Here is a 12,423-nt window from a genome sequence, read left to right as displayed (position 1 = left end):
AAGAATGATGCTCAGTCCCCATTTCCCCTCCAAAAGGGCGTGAGAGTCTAGGCATTCCTGTGGGGCACGGGCTAACAATGACTATCTCATAATCATTGTGGCCATGAACATCTACTGCCATTCTTTAACACCGGTTTCGCTGCGCTGATCGGTGGCCGTCCCGTTTGTTGGATTCTACAGCTGGCTGGCGGAAAGCGTTACCGGCCGCCCGTCCACCGCCCGCGGGCCGGACCGAGCGGTCCCGCTGACCCTACCTGACCTGAGGCCGGCGCGATATGGGACAGGCAGACGGGGGTTCGGCTCAGCGAAGGCAGCGCCCACTGGTGCTGGGGACTTTTTTAATAGACCTACTGTACCTTCCGGCTTGTCGCCAGCCTCCTCGGCAGTGTCCTCCAGCTTGTCATCGCCCTCGGCCTCGGCCGCATTGTCGGCTTCCTCAGCGCCTGTGGCACGCGACACACATCAACGAGAGGCGCCCTCACAACCACGGCTGCAGAGTCGGTTGGGTCGACAGTTTTGCCCGGAGTCAGAGCTGGAGTCGCCGGAATCCCACTGACTCTGACTCCCGAGTCTGAGTTAACAGGTTGACAATATCATGGTAGCTGACCATTCAAAATGGGACTTTGTCAAAAGCTAAGGTCATACCGCTGTTTTAAATGAATGTTTTCGTTGAAAAAGCCGAAAACGGCAGCTGCGCCAGAACCTGTTTTTTACTTTTGCATGTTATTTAAAAAACATATTTGCAATGCTGAATGCAAGGCCATGGAACGCGCAAAATGGCGTTTCACGCCAGATAAAAAGATTTTTAACATGAACTTTACTTTCACCGGTAAAGCGCTTATTGGGGCGACCGACGGAGCGAGCGAGAGGGTGGGCCTTGCACGTGCGAAATTGCGAGTGCGTACCACCAACTAACTTGCGCTACTAACCGGTCCCTGGCGATATGCCAAATCTGAGCGCAATTGGCCTAGCCGTTCTCGAGATCTGGAAGCGGTACCCTGAACGTGCGCAGGTGCAAAATGGGTCCCAACTGACTTTTGCACTGCACCGTACTAACCGGTCCCCAACCATGTACCAAATTTCAGCGCAATCGGTTCACCCGTTCTCGAGATCTGGAATCGACTCCTGCACGTGCGCACGTGCAGCAGCACCCCAACTGTGGCACATGGATATGCAGTGGGTGCCTACCTACATGCCAACTTTCAGCGCAATTGGCCCAGTAGTTACCGAGATGTCACTAACAAGTAAGCCAATGAGCATCGGACAACGCTTACTCTGATTGGTCAGGGAATCGCCAAGAGCCTGCCCTGACGCCTAAGACCCTCACGGGCCACAGCTGCTGACGGTACCTACGAGCTAACGAAATGTAACGCACTTTACGTAAAAGGCCACCTTCTTTTCAATGACAGTTTTACTTTTCTCAATGAAATCTGATAAAAAATTTTATAGTGGAAGTTGGAATTCGCCAATTCATGAAAAAAACGACTATCAAAAGCAAAATAAAAAACATGCACAGCCCTGATAAAGGGAAGACTCGAATATGGCAGTAATTACAAAAATCGACGAATTCTTCGCTTTAGAGACGATTGTGGCGCAGATACTTTTTTTCTCAGGCGTTTCAACAACACTGTGTACTTTTTTATTTCCCGTCGGTAATGTGCACCCCGCCCATACTGCTAACGGTCTGCCCCAAAATGCCGAAGTCTGCCCCGACTTTTCAAAAGCTACCCCGATTTCTGACCAGACTGGAACACATCCCATACAGGAGTACCGGGGGATGGGGTTCACTGGGCCGGGAAGTGTGGACGGCGGCCGGTGTGACGAGCCCTACCGAGCCGATCAAGGCCGTATACATGCATAGGCCGCTGATCTCCCGATGATCTCCCGCCGCCCCAGCCGTGGATGGGCACGGCCGGTGTCTCGCTGGCCCTGGACGTCGTCGGCGAGCTGTCGCTGGGCGTGTCGGCGGAGGACAGAAGACGCCAGACGGACGGTGGAGAGGTGCCTGGGAGGCCTAGCCCAGTGCGAGACCTGGATTTGGACGGACGGCTCGGCGGAGGGTGGAGTGACCAATAGGGGCGCTGACGCGCTGGTGGTTCGCCCGGGAGAAGAGCAGGAGTTGCGAGCCGCGGCGGGCCGGTTGTGCTCCAGCTACCAGGCCGAGATGGTGGCCCTGGCCACGGCGCTGAGCTGGTTGCTGGACCACCAAGAAGAGGGCCAGGGCGACTCGGTGATGCTGTGCACAGACAGACAGTCGGCCCTATCGGCCCTACGCGCGGGACCGGCGGCCCAGCAATCACGGCTGGGTGCCACAATATGGCAGGCCCTGCAGTGCTTACGCTGGCGGAGCGGGGCCGCCGGGCCCATCTGCAGTGGATCCGCTTCCACTGCGGCACCCGCTCCCACTATACACCCACACCTGAAAAACCTGCGAGACGACGACAGGGTGACGGTCCTGACGGCCGCTGCCAAGTCCCTCCGATCGGCTACGCTCGACTGAGCAGAGGGAAAACAACGACAACTGTCGGAGCAGCGATGACCGGGGCTGGGGACATCTCACCCCAAACCCTCTCCAGAGCCGCCCGTAGGGCGAATCTGCTGCTAGATTGACCAGCGTGTCGAAGAATTCGGTGGCCGCCATTCGGCGAAAATTTCAGCGGCCGCCATGCGCTGAATTTGGCACGAGTGAAAATACGCCGAATGTGAGCTGAAATTTTGGGCGCCATCCCAGCATAAGCTGGTTTTCAGCATAAAATGTATTTTTTCAGCCTGGATTTTCCCCTGCCCGAAAGTCTAGTCAAACTCTGCCACGTCTTGAAGACTGCCCGGAGTCAGAGCTGGAGTAACTTAATCTTTGGTTGCAGTCAGTCACAAGAAAATCCATTGACCCCACATCCCTGCTCATAACACACAGCACTGAATGAAAGGTGCCTCAGCATAGCACACTGACACAGCACTGACCAACAAAAGGTAGGTGGGCACCCGCAGGCCACAGCAGGTGGAATCTGAAAATAGGGTGCCAGAGAGCATTTTAAGTCATGTGATTACAGTTGGTGACATACCAGGGAAATAAGCTAAAATTAGAGCGCTCTATTTATTGCTCCTGCCCCATGTTGAAGAGATACCCCTAAAAGCGCGATCTTTTATCGGCCCTTACGCAGCAAGGCAGTAATTCTCAGACCGGTGGATGGTATCAATAGAAAGAGAATGCGTCAAAGATTAACATGAATTAATTAAAATAACATTAAAATGTTAATTAAGCGTGGAAATTAGTCCCAAACATAAGCTAATTATTGCTCCTACCTCGGCGACGGCGCTCCCCGCAGTCGGCGGAGAAGCTAAAATAAAAGCTACCATCCTCCTCCGTAAGTCAATTTTAGAGCGGCCGAGTGGGCCGATGCGGGGCCACCAAACTGAGGTGAGACGTGGCTAGTAATTGCAAACCGCCATAGAAATCAATATCTTAAGACGTACAATATGGGATGATTACTCTGAAGCTGGAGTGAAAGCATGAGTAGATTGCAAGAAACGAAATGCATAGATTGGTTGACTTACGTACAATAGGCACAGCTCAGATGAAGCCATTTCTATGATGTTGATATATGACATAACCCTTTCTCTCCTCACCTATGACCTAAGTGCATTGGCAGTTACCGGCATAGTTTTTGAGCACGAGTGTAATTCGCCATCGGACCGCAATACATGTTGCTAGGCTGCTGCAATTACAACGAACATACGAATACTGCCTTCATTTGTAGACGTTTGTTTTTTAGGCGGTCTTTGACGTGCAAGGGGGCATACCTGTCGACAACTGGAGTTTCTCCGAATTTCAAAAACTCCCAGGATTTCAATTCCTTATGCACTGTTGTAGGTACAGCTATGTTCAGAAGTTTTCGTTTCTTCCTGTTCTAAAAAGGATGATATTTGTCGATTTCGTGCGTCGCTGATAGGAGGGTGCGTTTAATAATTAGGCCCAACGCTTTCTGCATCCGCGAGTACCTTCAAAAGGGAACAACAGTTTCCATTTATTACACTATGGGACATGTGACAAAATGACCACTGGAACACGCATGAAACGGAGCTCATACTCCTAAAAATGTCTACAATCACTTCTTTTCTGACACTATTAGCAAATACCATCTCAAGTTAGGTGGTTGACAGACAGTCAATGGAGATCTGGGGAGACTGAGTGATGCCAATTCACCACTTAACTGATAATGAGGGCCGAGGGAAGAGAAACATGCAACATGCACAACTGACAACTTGACAAGTGACAAAACACTACCACTATTGCGCAGTGCACAACAAATTACAGCAGCCAGCCCAAAAAATGCTTTTGGTGGCTAATTGCAAAACAAGTCACTAATAAATGTCTTAGTTGCAGCTGAACACTGCACAATAATCACACTGTTCACAGCTTCACACATTGAGTGAGATGCCACAGGTGGTTTGAATCACACTTTGGTTCAACTGCAAATCTGAAGTGTTGTCATGAGGTTCATGCCTCCATGATCACAGCACTTTGGTTGTGGTTGGCATAACACTTGTAGTCTGCAGAGTTCCACATGAACTGCAGACACCTCATCTGGTGGTCTTCATGTTGCTCAACTTCTTCAGGAGGCAAATGTCGACCACCCAGCGGAAGCATGGTCCTGCAGAAAAGAAAGGTAATGCATAAGGTACAAACATTATCTGCTGAAACAGCTCCTTCTGTTGGCTGTTATTAAACTTTTAACATGGGTAACATAACAACATGTATTCCATGTATATTACATTTGTTGAAGTAAGATACTGCTGGCTATTTCAAAACCAGAAAATGAAATTATATTGTGGCATAATTCACCTGCTCAGCTATCAGTATCAAATAATAATTAATTTAATATTTGGCATATTCTATATAACACATTCATAGAATATTCTACTTCACGTCACAAGGACACACAATCTTCCTGTTGGGTGTTTGATTGACGCATTAACTAAGTTTGTCTTAGGTTTTATTATTGCAAAAAATTCATATTGCATTATTGTATCAAAATACTGCCAGCAATAACAAAACAAGAACATGAAATGCCAATGAGCAAGCCGCCTTTCCTTAAAATGGATTACTTTGAAAGGAATTTTAGTTTCTTTTAAGGAAAAGGAGAAATGATTATCAGGTAATTATCAGAAAACCACTCAACCAGCAAGTGGCTGGGTGGTTTCACAGCAAACATCAAGCCAAAACATATACTTCCATCTATCTAACAATTGAGCCATTTGACTACTACAAGGATATGTGAGCAAAATAAGAATCCAATCATCCAATGTTGACTTCCTTGCAAAGTTTATGCCTTATTTTATAAAAATGTGTCACTAGAATATGATACTTATCATCGAATATTATTTAATTTACGATTTATTTCGATCGGAATGCACATGGAGTCCCGCGCCATTTTCGTCGACGATGAATATGATCGTGTTTCATGAAGAGATTAGGGGTTTCAATGGTCTTTCAAAGCAATAATTTGATGCAAAAATTTGTAGGAAATAATATGAAGCTGGTTCAAATGGCCATCAACCATTTAAAACACCGAAAATACTCACAACTCCGTCCCGACGACCACGCAGCACCGCGCACGCCACAATACTGGCACAATGCCAAAACTGCTGTCACAGCGGAAATGTTTTTTTTTTCTCGATTGCAATTGTGGAATTATTTATTAAACAGAAGATGATCTTTCCGAAAAACCGACTGATTTCATACACAGATGCATGGAAAATAAAAAAATCCCGGTAAGTTTATTTGTATTGTTTTGTCGATTTTGACATGCTCCTAGTTTGCAGCCATATTTCGATATGTTCTACAGGGAGTTCAGAATTATTTCAGGACCAATCTTTTCCTCATTCATTTTCCCGTCGATCATGAAATTTTTAGAGCGGAACAATTGGTTTCCAGGCGGTCCGAGCGGTTTTCGTGAGAAGGGTGCAAAAATCGGCGTCATTTTTAGAGCCTCGACACCAGCTCAACACAGGACCCTATGGGAGACGGTGAAGTAGCGGGAGCAATAAATAGAGCGCTCTAATTTTAGCTTATTTCCCTGGTGTGTCACCGACTGATTATTGGAACATTCTCCCTCTTGATGTCTTAACTCCCTAATTAACACATGATAAGGTCACACTAATTTCAAGATCTTTGATTAAATCGTCCCTGGAGCCGTTGTCAGAGATTCCACCCCCTCAGCACACGCCACGGTCACCAATCAAGAAAACACCCCCTTGCACAGCACACTGCAACGATCAGCAATAGGTGCCTAAGGGCTGGGACACATTAATCAATGGAAATATTTATCAGCACAGTATATGGCATGGGTGAACACTGTCGAGGAAACTGTCAAGGAACACTGTGGAAACACCTCTACGAGCTTGCTTCCACATTTTTCAGACTGGAGTATCACCATAACTTAGCAGCATTAATTTTTCCAAACTGCCACCACTTGATATATCATGCAATCTTCAGGGTACTCACCATCATCTGCCAAAGCTTCGTTGTCCAAGGCTTCCTGCAGTCGTTTCACCAGCACAGCCTTGAGGCCCTTCGTGTCTAGTCCCCTCTCCTCTAGTTCCGCCTTAAGCTCGGCGACCTTCATTTTAGTCGGGTCCACACTCATCTTTTACAGATTGAGATTATTAGATTCACAAAGATTAAACACAGAACCTGCAATTAGTAAAAATAATTCAATAAATGTAATCCGACCAATTCGCGATTGTCTTCCTCTCCGCACCGCGTGCCCTCAAGAGAAAGTGAGCATCGAAAAAGGGAAAGTAGAATTCACACTGAATACGTCACAACAGTCTATGCAGCTGATTGGTCAAGGTTTTCAGGATAAATGAGTTAGTGTTAAAATATTCCTCAAAAGCTCAAAAGTATTTCAATATATTGTATAAGCGATTGTTACTGCTAAGAATCATCAACATGTGCATTGTAATATCTGAAACCTAAGGCATTTTTAAGTCAATTTACTAGGTTTTGTGACGTCAGATATTGGGTCACTCCCTAAGCAAACACTAGTCAAATTTACTTTGAAACGTTGTAGGCGTTAGCGACGCGAAATGGCGATTGTTTTGTACGTTTTGTAGAAAATGGGCGCCGGTCGGCGTCTTCTCGGCGTGGCCCATGCGTGGCCGCTTGAAACCGCGAGAAAATGTCAGGTTACAGCAGATCCCGCATTTTATGGACGAAAAGCTAAACAAAATGCCAAAATTATCTAAGCAAAGGGAACAATACATACTGGATCTCTAAAAGCGGCAGCTGCAAGTACTTGTCCATCACTATTAGGTGACATAAAATGCGCATGTGTTTCATTCCTAGTGCTGCGATTTTTTAGTAAGCTATGTTCAAGGAAGCATGCTGTTAGTGCTATTCGCATCCCTATTGTGTGATTGCCTAGCAACAGATTTTCAAACGGTGTTCCATTGGTTTCTTCATAGCTTACTCATCTGGAAATGGAACTATCGAACATTATTTTGTCAATTTTGTTGATTCATGCACTTCGTGGTTGCCGGTGTTTCCTGCGTATACGGCGAACTCGCAGTTCATTTTTTGCATTAATTTTTTTATTTCCTTCCAGGTAGTAGGTGAAAGTAACCAAACCTGCTGTATTCCACCTTCATTGATACACTGGTCGCTTTCATTGCCATTGTATTCCTTGCTCTTCATCATGAGCTCCATTGGCACAGGGGTAGGTGCAAAAGTGTTTTTATTTTTTATTATTGTTATCTGTTATCATATTAATTAAGATATTAAGGCAGAAACAGGCTCTTTCAGCAGGCAGGAAATTGCTGCAAGATCCTATTTAATTATATCTTGTCCAGTAGACCTTGTCTGCTACTATCACACATTGCGGCAGTAATTGCCATGCCATGTTGATGTGTGGATCGCCCACGATCGTAAATACATTCATACATACATGCATACATACATACATACATACATACATATACATACATACATACATAAATACATACATACTAGCTTTGTTTAACTGCATGACACAACAGTGCGCATATCTCGCTCTTGGGTATCCATGGAAACATCAGTCATTAACAATCTCAGATAGCCTCAATGTTCTAGAGCACCTGAGTCTGTTGATGAAACCATGGAAACCTAATTGGAACTGTAATATGTGTATTGTGCCATAGGGAATGGGCTCTTGCATGTGATATTCTTATCAAGCTATGGTGAAATTTCTTCAGTAAATATTGAGTGACATCATTTGAAATGCCAGAATATTATGTAGAATGCTGTATGGTTTTGTGCTTCATCAATGTCATTAATTGTCTTAGCAAGTAGTTGTTTTTAATCCAAGATGATGATATCCTTACGCCAACTCATAATGAATAGGTATCAGCTGAAAATATTAAAGATTTTAGCTAAGGGCAGGTATAACTGCCTTTTCAACTTCGTAGTGTATATGAAAAACTGTGCATCATTTGACTGAGCTTTCTGCATTTTCCAGTATGATCTCTCAGCATCACAATTCTCACCAGATGGCAGAGTGTTCCAAGTAGAATATGCCCAGAAAGCTGTGGAAAACAGTGGGTGAGTCAGCTTTGTTTTGTCTTTTTTCCTTGTTTTGTCATTTACTCATTTAAACTTTTAGTTTGAATAAATAATGAACACACAGTTAGGAATGTTAGAGTACAATGGTTAGAGTACAATACCCTTGGTGCTCATTTATTGGTAAAGGTAAAAACCCAAATGCAGATAAGTTTATTGTGATAAGTTTTTGTTTGCTAGGTATCATATCACTTCGCCCAGATAATAACAGAGATATCTAATCTGACAGGGTTGTAGATAAATGGATATGAATTAGGCATGGAAGCACAGTGCATGGGTAAAATAATGAACTGCATATACAGAATGTTCAATAGACTGGCTGACAACTGATCTGTGTACCCACAGCACTGTTATAGGTCTGCGTGGCAAGGATGGTGTTGTGTTTGCAGTTGAGAAGATCATCACATCCAAACTGTTTGAGCAGTCAACCAACAAACGCATCTTCACAGTGGATCGCCACGTGGGATTGGTACGTTCCTGTTCTGTTGGCTTTGTCTCGTCTGCACTGGTGCTGTCATGTGTATTTCCTTTCTTCCCCATTGAATGAATGTGTCAATGATCAAGTATCAGTGAATGTCAATGAAGCACGCCTCTGCTGGATTGTTGCACCTGCCTCTCAGCTCAGTTATTTCGTCCCCCGTGTAGGCGGTGGCCGGGCTGATTGCCGACGCGCGCGCTCTCGCTGAGACGGCGCGCACTGAGGCGTCCAACTACCGGGCCGACTACAGCGCGCCCATCCCGGTCCGCCACCTGGCCGACCGGCTCGGCATGTACCTGCACGCCTACACACTCTACTCGTTCGTGCGCCCGTTCGGCTGCAGCGTAATGATGGCCGCCTACGGCGAGGACGGGCCCGAACTCTTCATGGCGGACCCCTCGGGCGTGCATTTCGTGAGTAACCGCCGACCGCCGGTATGTGCGATGTAGAGAATTACAAGGTCACATTCAATGCGATGGAAGGAATACCCATTGCCCACTTACCTAATTTATATTAGGCATGAATTTCATTGAGCTACTTAGTAGTCTCTACTGAGATTGATATATAATTCGCTAATACTGTTTTCCATGTGTCTAGCTTTTAGAAGCATTTTAATTTCTTGTTTGCGGCGTTTATCGACTCTCGCAGCTGCTCCCTGTACGCGGTGCAGAGCTATCTTCTGTCTGCTGTACGATGCCACTTGGAGTTTACCGGCATACTCTCGGATTTTGTGACACGTTCCTTGTGTGCCACAGGGCTACTACGGCTGCTCCATCGGCAAGGCGCGCCAGTCGGCCAAGACCGAGATCGAAAAGCTCAAAACCTCTGAGCTGACCTGCGCCGAATTGATCAAGGAGGCTGCCAAAATTATCTACGTCATTCATGACGAGGTCAAGGACAAGGAGTTCGAGCTGGAGCTGAGCTGGGTGGGCGAGCACACTGGCGGTCGCCACCAGCTCGTGCCGAAGGTGAGTCTGCTGTCTGCCGGAGCTCCTCCGGTCAGGAGGTATGGTGTCTTTATCGGCTCTGTGAGCTGTGCGCTGAGTGGTGTCGCCCCTCTCCGACTCATACAACTTCCACTGCGGACACCAGGCGGCTCTCTGTTGTCTGCGTGTGGTCTGTGGCTATCCAGCGCCGTGGTGACACCCGTCCTCCCCGGCCCACAGGACGTGCACGAGGCCGCCGAGCGGTACGCCAAGGCGGCCCTGGAGGAGGACTCGGACTCGGACGAGGCCATGTGATCTCCCCACGGCCTCTCCCCGAGCGGTGCGTGTTTCTGACGCGGTCGGTGCGTGCTTCTGACACGGGTGCCTCGGAGGTGCGCCAGTGTCCGTTGCTGAGGCCGACCGGGACAAGATAAACGGTCCGGCCGCACTGCTGCCGACAGGGGCGGCACACTGTCTCTTGTGTTTTGTCGCTGCTACTCTCGTATTGCCGGTTCGATAATATAATTAAAAGAGATGCCGTGCTTTACCATTATTGAATATTGGATTGGCTCATTAAAAAAAAATCGCTTCACCACCTGACTTCGTCGGATATATGCTATTTTTTATGTAACGTCGAAAGGTCATCATATGATTGCTTGTTGAAGTATGTCTCCTCATTTGTTGATGTGTCACCGAAAAGTCACAGGTCAATGGGCTCTAATTCGCGACGCATGACAAATTTTCGCCCAGCCAAAATAATGTTATTTGTAAAGATGTAACAGCAGTTCTACATAAGTTCATTCATAATCATGCATTCAGCAGATGCTCGAATTCGACGGCCTCTTCGACTTGGCTGAAAATCACCGCAAAGCTAGATCATAACACCCCATTCACAAACCCAGCGGGATTTTGCAAGGCATCTAATGACGTAGTTTCCCGAGTTGAGTCGACGACAATAGAAAAGTCAAGGATACTTTCTATTTCGCCCAAAATCGACGGCACATACCTTTCATCCTGATCAACACTAGCATCTGAATGATGCATGGCCCCATTACCTATCCCACTGGTCCCATGCATTAGGGTGGATGTCAAGGTGACCTTGACATCAGTGATCAGATAACGATTAACGTGACGTTTCAATTCCTATTTCAGATAACGATTAGCTCGGTTCACTTTTTCGAGATTTACATGTTTCTAGGCTAGTTTTTGGAGCTGAATTCGAATTTAGCAACCATTTGAACTTTCATGAAGTAGTTTTGGTGCCTTCGTAACATGTTACGAAGCTGTCAGAGGCGGTTGCCACCTACTACGAATACCCTTACTGGTTGACCTGACCTGACCTGACCCGACCTGGCCTAAATGCATGAAGACATCATCTGTGATCAAAACTAACATGATATTCGTGATCAGCACCCCGAAAAAAACCCATAGCAGCCACGCTTTACGACTTTCTAACAGGTCCCGATTTTCCCGACTTTTGGGTCATTGACCTGACCTGGAAGGTCAACCGATGGCCTAGGGCCTTAAAATTGGGTGTCATCGGCTTCCTCTCGTCACGGGCAACACGCTCGTTTTTTTCCGCGAAGCTCTAGCTTGATCAGGGGCGAAACGGCAAGGGGGGATACAGCGGACCCCACCCCCTTGCCGTTTATCTATCTATTCCCCCCACCCCCTTGCCGTTTACCTATCGATACCTATCTATTCCTGTTGTGTATGCTTGTAGCAAAAAAGAAAAGATCTTGAGTGCTTTCGAACTAAATCATATTGTATGTGGGCTTTATTTGGATATCCGAAAGGCATTTGACACAGTTAACATAGACATTAAGGTCAGGTCAATTTTGCGGCCTCTCCATTTCAATGGGAGAAAATTGAAAAGCGTCTGTTTTGCACGAACACTATTCAAGACACTCTCAAACATCGCGATGTAGGTAAAATTGACACACTGAACCGGAAAATGGCAACTGTGACCCCTCGTTATGTCCCCGAGGTCATGTCAGGTCACGAACAGAATCTAACAGTTTTTCGCTAATATCTTCTGATGACTGATAGAGGCGTGCTAGAGCGCTGAAAACGCCTTAGATGTGTTTGACTCGACGTTGCGGATCGACCGATATGCAACATGACCTTTTCCGGTCAGGTCATGACCTTGACCTGAGGTCAAATTTTCAAGTTGACCTTTCAAGGCCAAATTATAGTTCATTCGACGCGTCTCGACGAGAGGAACACGATGCTGGCAAAAGTAATGTCATGGCTCTTTTGAGTCAAAGTTATCGCGAAAAAAACACTTTTCGTAAAAACGGCTATTTTTGGAGTTTTTGCCCTCTGTCTGGAGGCCAACCCGTTGACCTGAGTCAAATCTGAGAACATTGCTCAGAAAGGTCTGTAAAAGAGCTATCGAATGCGCTTTTTCGCGGCGCTGTAGC

The 12,423-nt window shown here is 46.5% G+C and overlaps 2 protein-coding genes across 3 annotated transcripts in view; one reads left to right on the top strand and one right to left on the bottom strand.

Moving 5' to 3' along the window:
• LOC122390123 (heterogeneous nuclear ribonucleoprotein U-like protein 1) overlaps window positions 1-7,010 on the bottom strand; it is a 28,879-nt gene extending 21,869 nt beyond the window's left edge. Inside the window, exons 1-2 of one of the 2 annotated variants that reach the window (XM_043382785.1) lie at window positions 6,506-7,010; window positions 357-443 (exon numbers count right to left, since the gene is read on the bottom strand). In XM_043382785.1, the coding sequence (XP_043238720.1) occupies window positions 357-443; window positions 6,506-6,647 (229 nt within the window). In that variant the 5' untranslated portion in view covers window positions 6,648-7,010. The remainder of the gene's footprint in view (window positions 1-356; window positions 444-6,505) is intronic. The other variant, XM_043382786.1, reaches the window with a different exon arrangement.
• A 527-nt stretch (window positions 7,011-7,537) lies between these two features.
• LOC122390122 (proteasome subunit alpha type-3-like) lies at window positions 7,538-10,536 on the top strand. The gene is made up of 6 exons (XM_043382784.1): window positions 7,538-7,718; window positions 8,496-8,578; window positions 8,942-9,065; window positions 9,242-9,487; window positions 9,830-10,042; window positions 10,241-10,536. Exons 1-6 carry the CDS (start codon window positions 7,698-7,700, stop codon window positions 10,313-10,315), a joined length of 762 nt encoding a protein of 253 aa, XP_043238719.1. The 5' UTR covers window positions 7,538-7,697; the 3' UTR covers window positions 10,316-10,536.
• Window positions 10,537-12,423: the final 1,887 nt, after the last annotated feature.

This window comes from Amphibalanus amphitrite, unplaced genomic scaffold (assembly GCF_019059575.1).
Source record: "Amphibalanus amphitrite isolate SeventyFive unplaced genomic scaffold, NRLGWU_Aamphi_draft 000383F_arrow, whole genome shotgun sequence".
Lineage (NCBI taxonomy): Eukaryota > Metazoa > Arthropoda > Thecostraca > Balanomorpha > Balanidae > Amphibalanus > Amphibalanus amphitrite.
Note: the sequence above shows the minus strand (reverse complement) of the source record. Positions and strands in the feature narration are given on the sequence as shown.

Coding starts and splice junctions, on each gene's coding strand:
- LOC122390122 (XM_043382784.1), top strand. CDS start 7,698: ATGAGCTCCATTGGCACAGGG. Junction 8,579..8,941: donor AAAGCTGTGGAAAACAGTGG/GTGAGTCAGCTT, acceptor GTGTACCCACAG/CACTGTTATAGGTCTGCGTG. Junction 9,066..9,241: donor TGGATCGCCACGTGGGATTG/GTACGTTCCTGT, acceptor TCCCCCGTGTAG/GCGGTGGCCGGGCTGATTGC.